The 13,589-nt window shown below is 51.3% G+C and overlaps 2 protein-coding genes across 8 annotated transcripts in view; one reads left to right on the plus strand and one right to left on the minus strand.

Annotated features, from left to right (window-relative positions):
* SLC23A1 (solute carrier family 23 member 1) overlaps window positions 1-13,589 on the plus strand; it is a 25,081-nt gene continuing 11,492 nt past the window's right edge. Inside the window, exons 1-16 of one of the 7 annotated variants that reach the window (XM_013965598.2) lie at window positions 1-674; window positions 1,730-1,791; window positions 2,410-2,544; window positions 3,010-3,167; window positions 3,885-3,973; window positions 4,108-4,175; window positions 4,712-4,893; window positions 5,024-5,144; window positions 5,391-5,547; window positions 5,870-6,017; window positions 6,569-6,674; window positions 6,909-7,038; window positions 7,137-7,280; window positions 7,756-7,851; window positions 10,608-10,868; window positions 11,147-13,081. In XM_013965598.2, the coding sequence (XP_013821052.1) occupies window positions 593-674; window positions 1,730-1,791; window positions 2,410-2,544; window positions 3,010-3,167; window positions 3,885-3,973; window positions 4,108-4,175; window positions 4,712-4,893; window positions 5,024-5,144; window positions 5,391-5,547; window positions 5,870-6,017; window positions 6,569-6,674; window positions 6,909-7,038; window positions 7,137-7,280; window positions 7,756-7,851; window positions 10,608-10,849 (1,920 nt within the window). In that variant the 5' untranslated portion in view covers window positions 1-592 and the 3' untranslated portion in view covers window positions 10,850-10,868; window positions 11,147-13,081. Of the gene's footprint in view, window positions 675-1,435; window positions 1,546-1,652; window positions 1,792-2,171; window positions 2,275-2,409; window positions 2,545-3,009; window positions 3,168-3,884; window positions 3,974-4,107; window positions 4,176-4,711; window positions 4,894-5,023; window positions 5,145-5,390; window positions 5,548-5,869; window positions 6,018-6,568; window positions 6,675-6,908; window positions 7,039-7,136; window positions 7,281-7,755; window positions 7,852-10,607; window positions 10,869-11,146; window positions 13,082-13,589 lie in introns of those variants that run through there. The other 6 variants (XM_013965599.2, XM_018050310.1, XM_013965597.2 and 3 more) reach the window with 6 other exon arrangements.
* PAIP2 (poly(A) binding protein interacting protein 2) overlaps window positions 12,644-13,589 on the minus strand; it is a 17,255-nt gene continuing 16,309 nt past the window's right edge. Inside the window, exon 4 of the mRNA XM_018050312.1 lies at window positions 12,644-13,582. Within this exon, the coding sequence (XP_017905801.1) occupies window positions 13,526-13,582 (57 nt within the window). The 3' untranslated portion in view covers window positions 12,644-13,525. The remainder of the gene's footprint in view (window positions 13,583-13,589) is intronic.

Consider the following 13,589-nt stretch of genomic DNA (forward strand, 5'->3'; position numbering starts at 1 on the left):
GGGGGTGTCCCGGGCAGGCCCTGACTACTGTGGCTTCCTTGAGCTGCCCTGCAGCCCAGCGCTCTGTGTTCCATCACCTGTTCTCCACTGCCTGAAGCCCCTCCCCTGGCCCTCAGGAGAGAACCCTAAAGCCCAGGGAGAGCCAGGGTCCAAGGCATTGGCTAAGGCTTCAGAAGTAGCAGGTGTGGAGCTGGGAGCCGTGATGTGGACCTGCGTGGTCCTGTGTGAAGTGACTTAGACTTTGCATCAGACTCTGGGTGCGTTTGTGCAACTGTGTATCTCAGATCATGTGCAACTTGCCGGTCTTGTCTCCGTGTGTGTGTGTGGTATGTGGTTTGGGTAGACTTGAATGACCAAAGGACAGTGTGTGGAAAGGGTGGGGCTGTCTCTCCAGCCCCCTAGGGAGTACCGAGGAAAAGAGGGTGGGGAGGAAAGTGCTGAGGAGTACAGGCTTTGAACTGGTCAGACAACTTTGGGAACCTGGGAGCAGTAGCCAAGAAGGGAGAGGAGAGGACAGGCAGGCAGAGGAACGGGCTGGAGGCTGGAGCAACGGGCTGGAGGCTGGACAAGCCTTTGGATTCAGGGCTGTGACATGAAGCTGCTACCCAGCTGGACAGCGATGCTGCCTGGGAGCCCTCGGGGCAGGCCCTGGCCGTGGGCACAGCGACCCAGAAGTAGGTGGACCCTAAGGGGGCTGGGAAGGCACGGAAGGGACCTCGGGCTCAGCCCCCGCTGGCCTAGAGCCTCAACCCCTGGGCTTTCTCCAACCCCTAGGTGGGGAAGATGGTCCGGCCCAGGGCTGCTTCAGGGGCTGTGTGGCCATCACACAGGGCCTGACGCTTAGAAAGGCACCCCCCAATTTGGTTTAATGCTCTGCTGTTGCTGTTTTAAAATTTATAACACTTTTGGAACAGGGGTCCCAGGTTTTGCACTGGGTCGCACAGATCACACAGCTGGTCCTGGCTAGGAGGGAAGGAAAGGAATCCTTGTCCTGACACAGAGGACAGGCAAGACCGGGCTAGCCCTGGCAGCTCCTTGGGCCTATCTGATTTTGCCTCAGGGACCCTGAGCGGTAGTGGTGGGGAGGGCAGTCCTTCATGACATTTAATATAGAAATAAATACAGTGGGTTTAGGCGTTCAGGCAAACCTAATTTTTGGAATGGTTTTCTAAAACCTTGCGACCTGTGTGGCCTTGGTCAGATCACATCTCCTAAATCTGTTTCATCAGCTGTGAAACAGGTTAATAGAGCCCAGAGCCTGGGGTTAGACTTGACAATACAAGGATGTTGCTTGGCACGCAGTCATTCCTCAATAACAAGATGGGTTATGATGATGATAATGATTAACTTCTTATTAATAAGTAGAGAAAAGCCTGATTCAGAGTGTGACATCATATGTGCCCAGGGTCACTCCCTTTCTCCTCACCTCACCCAGGGCCTGGTACCCTTCCAAGGTCGTCCACTCCTCACCCTCCCTCTGGCCCTCTCTTGGAAAACTCATGGCCCGTGCCCAGGCTCAGGTGCAAGCAAGGGAGTGCTCAGGAGGTACGTGTGGCAGAGGCTTGGGCGGCCTTTCCCACTACAGCCAGAGTTAATACGTTACCTCAGCCTGGGCCCTCCTTTCGCAATCAGTGATAGAGATCTGGTTACAGATTTACTTCAAACAATGCCTGATATGTGGAGTAAAGTCCTCCTTGGCCTTCGTAAAGCCATCCCTCCTTCTCCTCAGGAACGGCTCACACCTGTGCCCCAAAGATGAGGGCCCGGGAGGACGCTGAGGGCCAGACACAGGTGCTGGGGGATGAGTGGGAATGGGGTGGGGTGGGTGGGGGTGGGGTGCTGTGCAAGCCTGCTCCCTCTCTCTGCTGTGCAGAGAGAAAAGTTCTGATGAGCTGGATCAAGAGTGACTGTCCTAGGTGGAATGTGGCAACTGGGGGAGGTGGTGGGGGTGGCAGTGGGGGTGAAAGAGATTTCTGCTTTGGGACTGGCTGACTCCAGCCTGGAACGAGCAGGGGGCCAGCCTACCACCCCCCACTAGCGGACACTCCAAGGACCGGGGCACTGGTGGGACCAGAGTGAGTCCAAGAGGGTCTGTCTCGGTCTTCAGCCCTCTTGGCCTCTTCCTGGGGTACCTCCAGGCTTCTGACTCACGGGCCCATTCCCTTGGCTAGAAGGCCCAGGTTCCGGGGGCTCCTGGAGCCAGCACAGTGGACTCACTCCTGCACAAGGCAACGTGAGGTGGGAGCCAGGTGTAGCCAGGCCAAGGGAGAGCGGGTAGGTGAAGCTTGAGGGAGGGCAAGGGCCCCCATCTGTGGAGCAGACAGGCCACTCGGGGCACCTGATTGATTCTGAAGCAGAGTGGACTTTTTCTGGGTGTCAATGCTGAGTTCTTCTATACGCTGCCCCCAGCATGAGTCCCTGGGTTCGGCAGGGACCTCCACGAGGGACCCCCCAGCGTCCCTGTCCACAGAACCCAAGTTTGACATGTTGTACAAGATCGAAGATGTGCCGCCCTGGTACCTGTGCGTGCTGCTGGGCTTCCAGGTGGGCGTCTCCCCAGGCCTGCCCCCTGCGCAGCCCCCACCCCGACCACCTTGCACCCACCCCAGGATTCCAGCCCCCTCCCTGGCCAACGAGGTCATCCTGGGTAACAGGAAGAGAAACCTAAGGTTAGCAGCAGTGACTGTCACCAAGTCGGTGGGGAAGAGGCTTGATAGGGCCTGAAAGGGACGGTGCATCACCCGCCAGGGGGAGCACCAGTGACAGGGAGGAGGCCCACCCCACAGGAGCTGCGGGAGTAACTTGGGGCAGATGGCGACTCCCAGAGAGGTGAGCAGTCGCTCTGTGGGAGTCCCTTATGGGAGTATCAGTCCCAGGTGGGCTCCCTGGTGGGGCTGGCCTGGGCTCAGGCCCACTGAGGCAGGGTGAGGGCTCTGAGGCCCCCCTGCTTCCGGGTGGGCTCCCTGGGCCCTGCCTCACATGCTGTCCCCCACTCTCCCCCGCCCCTAGCACTACCTGACCTGCTTCAGCGGCACCATCGCCGTGCCCTTCCTGCTGGCTGAGGCGCTGTGTGTGGGCCGTGACCAGTACATGGTCAGCCAGCTCATTGGCACCATCTTCACCTGTGTGGGCATCACCACCCTCATCCAGACCACACTGGGCATCCGGTGAGCTGCCCATGTGCCACCTGTACCTCCGACCCCGTTCCCATAGACACACGCAGCGACCCACACAGCAGGGGCAGTCTCAGAGGGCTCTCGTGGGACACAAGGAGCTGCTATTTGTGCCCACCTGCTGCTCTGGCTTCCAGGCCAGACTTAGAGGCAGGTGGCTGGGGTCCCACCCTGGACCCCTGGGAGTTCCTCAAGGAAAAGGAACGTGCCTAGCTGGGCTCTCCTCTGTTCAGCCTTACTCTGGGCAATCGGGACCACTCGCTCTCCTGCTTCCAGAGCCTTTGCGGGCCCCTTCAATGGCCTGTCCTCCTGGGGGCTCCCTGCCCCTTGTGCACAGTCCTAGGCCTGGGTGGCCTAAGGATGGTTGTTTGTGGGAAGGAAGGTTGTGAGCAGAGCTTGCACACAGGAGCCAAGCTATCCACTCCCGTGCCCATGGCCTGTCACAGTGCAGGAGCTGGTGCTCAGAGGGAAAGGGAGCAGGTTATGGGTTAGGGGCTCCATTTGTTTTCTTTCTTAGGCACCCAAAATGTCCCCGAGTCTGGCCTGAGGCCTCAGTGAGTTCCCTCTGTTCTGCCCCGGCCCCTGTTCCTCTGTGTCTCTGTCCCGGTGATTCTCCCGGTGCCTCTCTCTGTGCCGGTCCCCCGCCCCGTCTCTTGTTCCTGCCTCCCCACCTCCCATCCTGTCCCTGTGGCTCTGTGCCTCTGCTTCCAGGCTGCCGCTGTTCCAGGCCAGTGCCTTTGCATTTCTGGTCCCAGCGAAAGCCATCCTGGCCCTAGAGAGATGGAAATGCCCTCCAGAAGGTGGGTGCATTTCTGGGGTCTGCACTGGGAAGGGGAATCCCTGGAGCCTGGAGGTCGGGGCTGTCCCGTGTCCATTCAGGGCAGCATCTTTACTTTCTCTCTGTCCACATGTGTGTTCCTATCTCTGCCCACAGAAGAGATCTACGGTAACTGGAGTCTGCCCCTGAATACCTCACATATTTGGCACCCACGGATACGAGAGGTGGGTTTGCATGTGGGGCAGAAGAGGCCTGGACTTGAGAGTGTGGTTAGATGGAAGAGAAGGCCACTGCTGAATTGGGAGATGCGAGAATGTGGTCCAGGAACTTTTTCTGTATAATTTTATATAATTATTTATTTCCGGCTGTGTTGGGTCTTGGATGCTATGTGGGTTTTCCTCTAGTTGCGGCAAGCAGGAGCTATTCTTCGTTGCAGTGCATGGGCTTCTCGTTGGGGTGGCTTCTCTTGCTGCAGAGAACAGGCTCTAGGGCATGCAGGCTTCAGTAGTTGCATCACGTGGGCTCAGTAGTTGTGGTACCCGGGCTCTGGAGCACAGGCTCAGTAGTTGTGGCGCACGGGCTTAGTTGCTCTGAGGCATGTGGGATCTTCTTGGACCAGGGATTGAACCTGTGTCTCCTGCATTGGGAGGCAGATTCTTTACCACTGAGCCACCAGGCAAGCCCCTTGGAACTTTTTTTTTTTTAAATGTAGATGTCATGGCCTCTACATAGTGACTTACAGCTGATCTTGCTTTTCCAGGTCCAGGGTGCAATCATGGTGTCCAGTATGGTAGAGGTGGTGATTGGGCTGATGGGGCTGCCTGGGGCCCTGCTCAGTTACATTGGGCCTCTTACAGTCACCCCCACTGTCTCCCTCATTGGTCTCTCTGTCTTCCAAGCTGCTGGCGATCGAGCGGGCTCCCACTGGGGTATCTCAGCTTGGTGAGTGGGCACCAGGCCTGGTCCTTGCCCAGCCCCAGTCCCTCACTTCCCTCGTGTCCTGCCCCCTTAGCCTTGGCTCTTGCCCCAGCACAGCCCACCAGCCATCTTCTCTTTGTGCTTCTGCCCCCAGCTCCATTCTCCTGATCATCCTCTTCTCCCAGTACTTGCGAAACCTCACCTTCCTGCTGCCTGTCTACCGCTGGGGAAAGGGCCTCACTCTCTTCCGCGTCCAGATCTTCAAGATGTTTCCCGTGAGGAGCTGACAGGCAGCTTGGGCTGGGACCAAGGCAGGGGCTGGACCTATGTCCAGGGCCAAGGTTGGGGGAAAGGGCCAGGGCAGTAGGGGAGCTAGAGGCAAAGATGAGGCCCCAGCCAGGAATGGAGGCCAGGGTCTGAGCTAGGGCTGGGGCACCATGGGCCTGGGGCTCGGGTTAGCTGGTCAGCCTGGACGGGGCTCCCTGGGCCCTCGGTGCACCCCTCACCCACCCTCGCTTCAGATCGTGCTAGCCATCATGACCGTGTGGCTGCTCTGCTATGTGCTGACCCTGACGGATGTGCTGCCCTCAGACCCCACAGCCTATGGCTTCCAGGCACGAACAGATGCCCGAGGGGACATCATGGCTATTGCTCCCTGGATCCGCATCCCTTATCCCTGTGAGCAACCCATCTGGGCCCCTCTGCCTCTAACTGAGACCATCAATGTGGCTCCTGGTGACCCCAGTCCATCTGATGACATAATAAGTATCAACTGCACATTTAAAGTGTTCCAGGCAGAGTGCCAGGGTATTCCGACATAGCCTCACTCCAGCTTTATGACTAAGTGATCCCAAATAAGCTCCTGCAACTGTACAGCTCCCATCCCAGCCTGAGATCCTTTTACCCCTCCCGCTGCTCTACCCAAGTACTGCCTGTTCTACTCCCTGACCAAGCTAGGAACACTCACTGCATCGCTCCGCCTGTCTCCCTGTTGCTTCAGGTCAGTGGGGGCTTCCCACCGTGACTGCAGCAGCCGTCCTGGGAATGTTTAGTGCCACATTAGCAGGCATCATTGAGTCCATTGGGGATTACTATGCTTGTGCCCGCCTGGCTGGTGCACCACCCCCTCCAGTACACGCTATCAACAGGTATGCCCACCTGCCCTCCCTAATGTCTGATCCCCTCAAGGGTCACTCGGGAAGCAAACATTGGGACAGAGTTGAACCCCAGAGGAGGGGGACAAGGAGTTGGGCAAGTCACTAACTCACCAGGATTGGTCCTCCTTACTTATGAAGTGAGGATGCTCCCATCATTTACTGTTGCGAATAGCTGAGGAATAACAAAGTCTTAGAGAAACTACAGTCACTGACAACCTTCCGTGTGTCTAGCCCTTGGTGTGCGTTCTCTCATGCAATCCATTAATGGCTCTGTGAGACAGGTACTCCTATTGTCCGCATCTTACAGATGAGGAGATTGATGCCCAGAACCACCCAAGGATTAAGTGCCAGGACAGTGGGACTAGCTTCAGACCTGGGATCCTGGCTTCCAGACCCCCTCTGGCCTGGAGTGGGGGACCACTATGGATAGTTAGTTGTAGTTTGCACAGTCCTAGAGATGCAAGAGATCTGGCCAGGGCAATGGGAGGACGCAAGCCAGGATAGAGCACGGATCAAGGCCCCCACTTGCCCTTTCCTTACAGGGGTATCTTCACAGAAGGCATCTGCTGCATTATCGCGGGGCTGTTGGGCACGGGCAACGGGTCCACCTCATCTAGTCCCAACATTGGCGTCCTGGGGATTACCAAGGTGCCCGGATTAGCCAGAGCGCCCCAAAGCCCCGCCTCCATTCAACGTACCACAGGCCCTACCCTAAACCCGTCCTACTTTGGCCTAGGTCCCGCCCTACATCCTGCCCTGACCCGTTCGTGCCCTGCTCTTGTAACAGGCCCTGCCCACCCACCACACCCCTCCCCTCCAGCAACTAACCCTCCCCCCAGCCTCGTCCTCTGGGTATAGCCCCACCCCCTGGCTCACTGGCAGGTGGGCAGCCGGCGCGTGGTGCAGTATGGTGCGGGCATCATGCTAGTTCTAGGCACCATTGGCAAGTTCACGGCTCTCTTCGCCTCACTCCCTGACCCCATTCTAGGGGGGATGTTCTGCACCCTTTTTGGTGAGTGTTGCGCATGCTTTTGAGGACGCAGCGTGGTCTCAATGAGTGGAGCCCACTCAGCGGGCTAGGAACCTCTAGCGGTTCTCTTGTGCCCTCAGGCATGATTACAGCTGTGGGGCTGTCTAACCTGCAGTTCGTGGACATGAACTCCTCTCGCAACCTCTTCGTGCTTGGATTTTCCATGTTCTTCGGTCTCACGCTGCCCAATTACCTGGACTCCAACCCGGACGTCATTAACACAGGTATTCCCAAGAGTCTATCCATCGCAGGGTGGGGGAGGTATGATGGGCTTGACTCTGAGCATAGCCTCTTCCCTCAAAGGCTCCACATAGCCAGAGCCACAAATCCTCCCCAACTCCGGATGTTAGTCAGCAGCCAAGTGGCTAATTAATAACTGTCCTTTACTAACACATTTTCTGTGTCTTAATACATGTGCTTTTACTTTTACACAACAGCTCCATGAGATACATACTATCTTCATGTTAGAGATGAGAGGGGTTAAATGATTTGTTGCAGGACAAGCAGCAACCAGCAAACTGAGATTTGAATCCAAGGATGGGAAAGGCAGAGGGTATAATCCTGAATGTCCGGATTTTGTACTGTCCTATCTCCACACCTGCTCGACAAAGTCAGCAGGCTGCGCAAGTGGGGAGCGTCTCTGAGCTCTGTTCTCTGGATGAGGCCATCACGTTCACTGGCCTTTGGCCTGTTCCACAGGTGTTCCTGAGGTGGACCAGATTTTGACTGTGCTGCTGACCACAGAGATGTTCGTGGGTGGGTGCCTCGCTTTCATACTGGACAACACAGTGCCAGGTACCAGTCAGCCCTGGGAGGGGAACAGAGAACCACAGTGGACTCACAGGCAGTCCACCAGGTCTCCGGAGCTGTGGCCAGGTCAGGTGCAATGCAGGCTCTGCAGGGAGAAGCAGGGACAGATGGGCTGGAGGGAGACCACTGGCCTCATAGAGGCCAAGTTTCCTCTTGGTCTTGAAGAGGATGTGGCTAAGAGAGTCATTCCTGGGCCCCATGAATTGTTTCCTTGCCATTTCTTGGTTGCCACTGGATTGAGGGGTGCCTTTGTTTTCTTAGGACAGGTGGGAATGTAGCATTAGTATTTTGGCAAAACCCACTCCAGATATGCCAGTGATGTCATGCTGGCTACTAGGAGAGCTCTTAACATTTCTCTTTGGTATCAGGGCTTTTTACAGGGGTCATGGAGGATACTTTGTGGGGTCCCTGAGAATCCTCCTAGCCCATGTTTATGTGCCCCCAAAATATAAAAACTAAATGTTGCCAGGTACTCTGACTAGTAATAAGACTTGTTAGCATTTACCAAATATTTACGGGTCAGGCAGGGAGCTAAATGCCTCATTTTATCCTCAAAAACTATCCTGTGAGGCGGACTATCAATGCCATTTTATGTGAGGAAAAAGAATCAGGGGTTAGGTGACTCACTGAAGGTTTTAAACACTGCAAATTTGGGATTTAAATAAAGTCTATCCAATGCAGTTAGTTCACAGTCTGTGTCCCAGCCACTCTACCACTTTGCTGGAGAGTTCCAGGGGAAGTGTAAGATCAAGGAAAGCTCAGTGGAGACAGGGGCTAGAGTGCATTAGTCCACGGAGATGAGATTGGAAAAACAAGATGATAGCTCTCCATCTGCTGCCACTTAACAGCCTAAACATAGCTGGCTCCACTTGCTTTCCCCTCTCTGAAGACACAAGCGTCTAATCTGAGCACAGGAATTGGGCTGGCTGTGCACAGCTGGTGGGTTAGAGTTTACATAGGGAAGGGGTAGGGCTCCCTGGTACTTTCAGGGATTTTGGATAGCATCAGATGAGGGAGCTCCTGGTAGAAGCTGTCCAGTGAATAGATGGATTTTGGCACCTGATAATGGCACCCCACTCCCCCACTACACACACCCTCTAAAGGAAGCTGAGGTGAGACCTGGAGCTCAACCTGTGGGTGTGAAGACAGGGGAGTGGCGGCCTTCCCTGGGAATCCAGGGAGATGGAGGCATCTGGGCAGGCAGCTGTAGAGGGGTTTGTGATTTGGGCAGCTGGATTAAGCTACCCAGATGCTAACAGCCTCAGAGTGCCAGAGTTCTTCACATTCCTTTCAACCCAAATGCCCATCATTAATCCATCCCTGCCAATCATTATATGTGTTATGCTGCATAGTACGTAATAGTCCTTCAATATGTATCGATGAGGAGTCTGAAGCTCACAGTGGTTAAATCGTTTGCCTAAGGTCACACAACCTGGACTCAAACCCAGGTCTGGCTGGCCCAGAATCCAGTCAATAATGGGAGTCATACAGCTTTATTGTGTGGGATGGGTACACTTTGTGGATAGACCACTTTGTATTTGCTCTTTCTTCTTTACCTACCCACAGACCAACCTTAGAGGGGCAAAAAGTTTAGTTCAGCAAGTGCTCCTGAAGCCTACCAGTATGGCCGTGAGTTAGACACGTAAGGGCAAAAAGTCAGCCAACAAGATAGAAAGTGAAAACCGAGTTGAAAGCAATTTAGAGCAGTAAGTGAATGAGCCTGGGCTTGAGTCATCCAGAGTGCTTCCTGGATGATTCTGGATGGGCCAAGGAGACTGGAATGTGGACAAGAGTTGAAGGCACCACAGGGAGGGGTTTGGAAGGCAGGTGGGGAGCACGCACTGGCGGTTGTGTCCCGGCAGTGGTGAGGAGTGGGGTTGAGACGCCCCAGTCTGGTGCCACAGCTCCAGCTCCTCTGCCATCTGTTCTTTGTGCAACCAGGCCCAGCTCAGACAGCGCCTCCTCCAGTGGCCTCTCCCGAGCATCCCAGCCCACCCTCAGTGCCTCCTTCTCTGAGATTTTGGGATAATTCTGGTTTCTCTACTCACGGGGTTTTTCAGCCTGGGCTGCCAGTGTGTGGAAATCTCTGCACTAAATTTCTACTTACTTGTCTTCAACCTCATCTCTCTTGTGAAAACCTCAGAGAATTCACAAATCCCTCCCATATCTACTTTCCCCCATTTGTGAAAAATCTCGTGTATCCCTACCACCAACAAAGATTTTACTTAGCTTGACTTTCTGAGGTTTGTATTACAGTTTATTTTCCAAATGCAGAATCATAATACTGAATATTAATACTGATTATGGTATTTCAAAATATACCTTCCTACCTCCACAGCAGTCTGGGCACCACTTGGTCCCCACTGGCCCAGCAAATACCAGCCCCACACTGAAGGTGAAGGCTGACAATTACTTAACCTTCTTCATCATGTAATTTTGTATAATAGTACATATATACCTCCCACCAATGTTTCAAAGAAATTAGACAATGAATTTAAAGCACTTAAGCACAGAGCATTATGGAACACTGTAGATATGCAATGTTGATTATGTATAACTGGTATCTTTAAGGGGTCTCTAGAGCTCTAGGCAAGTTAGGAGCTGAGATCATAGATTCAACTTTGCAGGACCAGAAAACTGAGAATCAAGATAACTCTGGAATTCTTCCCTCATGACTAGGTTATGGGGAGGGGAGGTAGCGGAGGATTGTTGGCTCTGGTGACCCCGTTGTCCACTTGCAGGAAGCCCAGAAGAACGAGGTCTGATACAGTGGAAAGCTGGGGCCCATGCTGACAGTGAGATGTCTTCCAGCCTGAAAAGCTATGACTTTCCCATTGGGATGAGCATGGTAAAAAGAACTGCCTTTCTGAAATACATTCCTATCTGCCCGGTCTTCAAAGGATTTCCTTCAAGGTCAAAAAACCAGCTTCCAGTTCCAGAAGATATCCCAGAAAACGCAGAAACCGTGTACACCAAGGTCTGAAAAATTACTCCCAGCAAAGGTAGGACTGTGTGTTAGTCTATGGCTTTTGTGGGAGGGTTGGAAAACCACAACATTCTTATGCTTTAACCAAAGAGACAACTACTCAAGTTTCCATTTTTGTGACCTATTTGAACGTTTTCAATGGAAAGGCAGACTGGGTAAAAAGTCACTATGTTTGTGGAACTCCTTAGCCATTTTATAGTGACAGTGGAACTTCCCAACAAGTGTGGGCCATTAACCCTGTAGGAGGTTAAAAGTATGCTGAAATATTGATCCTTTGGCCTTTGGATTTTACAGTGACAGTGGAACTTACCAACAAGAGTGGGCCGTTAACTGTGTAGGAGGTTAAAAGTATGCTGAAATATTGATCCCTTTGGCCTTTGGGTATCTGAACTGATACTGGGTCACCTGGAGCCCGTGAGTCATAAACTGCAGCTATAGGCAAACTCATCTAGTATGATAAATTATATTTCATGACATGGAAAAGGTTGAGAAATGACTGACAGAAGTATAAGAATATTAAAAATTCTCTCACGTAAAGCGCTCTGTCTCAATAGTTGTAATAAAACCTCTACAAAATTATTTCAGTTACCCTAAAACTATGCCATACAGGCCCTGATGGGGTGATGTCATCTCAAGGTCTTAAAAAAAAACGTAGTTTTAATGTGCACATTGCCACAGACGGACAAGTTCCAACAAGGTGAGAGCTTAGCTTAGATGACTCCATGATAGAAAGCTCTAGTAAGTGATTTATTACTTTGTACCAGGGGATGGTCTCAAGTACTTGATGTGTATTAGCTAAATACACTCCTGAGATAGATACTACTGTCACTACCATTTTAACAAGGTGGAAACTAGGGCACAGAAGGGTTAAGGGACTTAACCACAACCACTAGACTCAAATTCAGGAAGTCTGGTCAGTCTTTGCTCTTCATCATTAGGTTACTCAAGTTTATAACCTCTAATTATATTGCATGATGATCACCTGGCAGTATGTGGAAATGAACTCATCTGCCCACCCATCTAGGCTTAGAGAAATGGTCTCTAACACTTACATACTTGCCAGCTTGCTGTGTCACTTGTGTACTGAGCTAGTAGAGAACAGAGCGGGGCTGGTGGTATTGTGGCTCCAAAAAGAACAAGAGCCAAACAGCATCATCTACTTCAGAGTCTCAAAAAACCTGCCTGTTTATTAGCTTAGTAAGGGAGTCATTAAAAAAACATCAGGCACAGGTACTGACATCAAAGGACCATAGGGAAAATGTGAACCAGAGCTGACCAGATGGCCTTCTTAATCTTGAGCCCTCCAAATTTAAGAATAGGGCCAAGAGGCAGAACTGTATGTGGAACCAGGAAATTGCTCGTTGACCGACAGCCTATCCCAAATAAAGATTATAAATTAGTTTGTGAGAGTGAAATAGGGGAAGATCCAGGTGAATCCAAACAGCAAACCAGGCCAATCAGAGCAGCAATGGTTTGTGAAGGGCAGAAGCCAGTGGAGCTTATACTAAAGTTACCAACATACTGGCCAGCCAGAACGTTTCTTAACATGGATCTATATGATTGCCTTGACGCTGCAGCCTGAGGTGACCGAGGTGGGCTACGGGATTTATTTTACTGCTATATTTTGGACAGATATATAACAACACATTTGACACTATGGAGTCTAATAAAGCTTGCGCTCTCAGCAAATTTTGCCAACAGGGCTGTCCTGAGGGACTGGGCCCACACTAAAGTGAGTACACCCACTTAAGAGTCCGTATTTCAACACCAATAAACACAAACATCAGCAGCTCAGTTCTACTATTATTTATTTTTTTAAATATTTTTGAAAAAATATAATTTTTTTACAATATTTTCAACTTAAACACTATTCACACTGAACACGTATGGCAGCTTAACCTACCCAAATAAGAAGTTTAAGAAGCCAAAACTGTTCTAGCTTTGTTAAAAGAAAAGTTGTGCTGCAGACTATTGTAGTGATGGTTAACAAAGCAAGGAAAAGCACCACTCAAATCATATGTAACAATTTCTTTGTTCAATTGAATTACGGGTTGGTCAAATGTTAGATTTTACACAAGTAATAGCTATGATGCAATGACTCCTTAGGAAAAGATGGAATTCTCAAATCACATACTTTCTTAGATGTAACAATAGGATAATTCAGTATTTTCTTACACGATAACACCCCATAAAAGCCAGGAGATTTAGGTTCACTACCTTGTAACCTCAGTAACTAAAGACATACTTAAATGTCTATACTGAACTATTTCAATTAACCAGCAAGCCTTCTTCAGAAAAAGGAGATTCTTTTTGATGGGAACAAATGCAAATTTAAGTCTGAACTGAGGAACTCACTTAACAATTAGAATTTAATTTAGATTTAGAGATCATTTAATTTGGTGCTTTGACACAACTTGACTGGTGCTTCTTTCCTTGCTGTCTTCACTTCAAGCCATGGGGCCAATTCTATTCTCAGTAAATGTTTGACAGCTTTTTACTTAATAACAGTCTCAGCACTTTTATTAAGCATGCAAGACTAACAAAACTTTGGCAATGCATAAGTGTAACACAGTGACAAGAGAGAGCTTTTACAATTAAGTCTTCTAATACTGCCTTCACAGTGTGGAAATTGTGCTACATCCACCAAAAGAGGGCCCCGTCTACTCAAATATTTTAGTACTTCACCCCAGGAACAAACTCCTTTGCATTTGGATTCAGATTGCTCTTGACCTGGAAA

Source organism: Capra hircus, chromosome 7 (assembly GCF_001704415.2).
Source record: "Capra hircus breed San Clemente chromosome 7, ASM170441v1, whole genome shotgun sequence".
NCBI lineage: Eukaryota > Metazoa > Chordata > Mammalia > Artiodactyla > Bovidae > Capra > Capra hircus.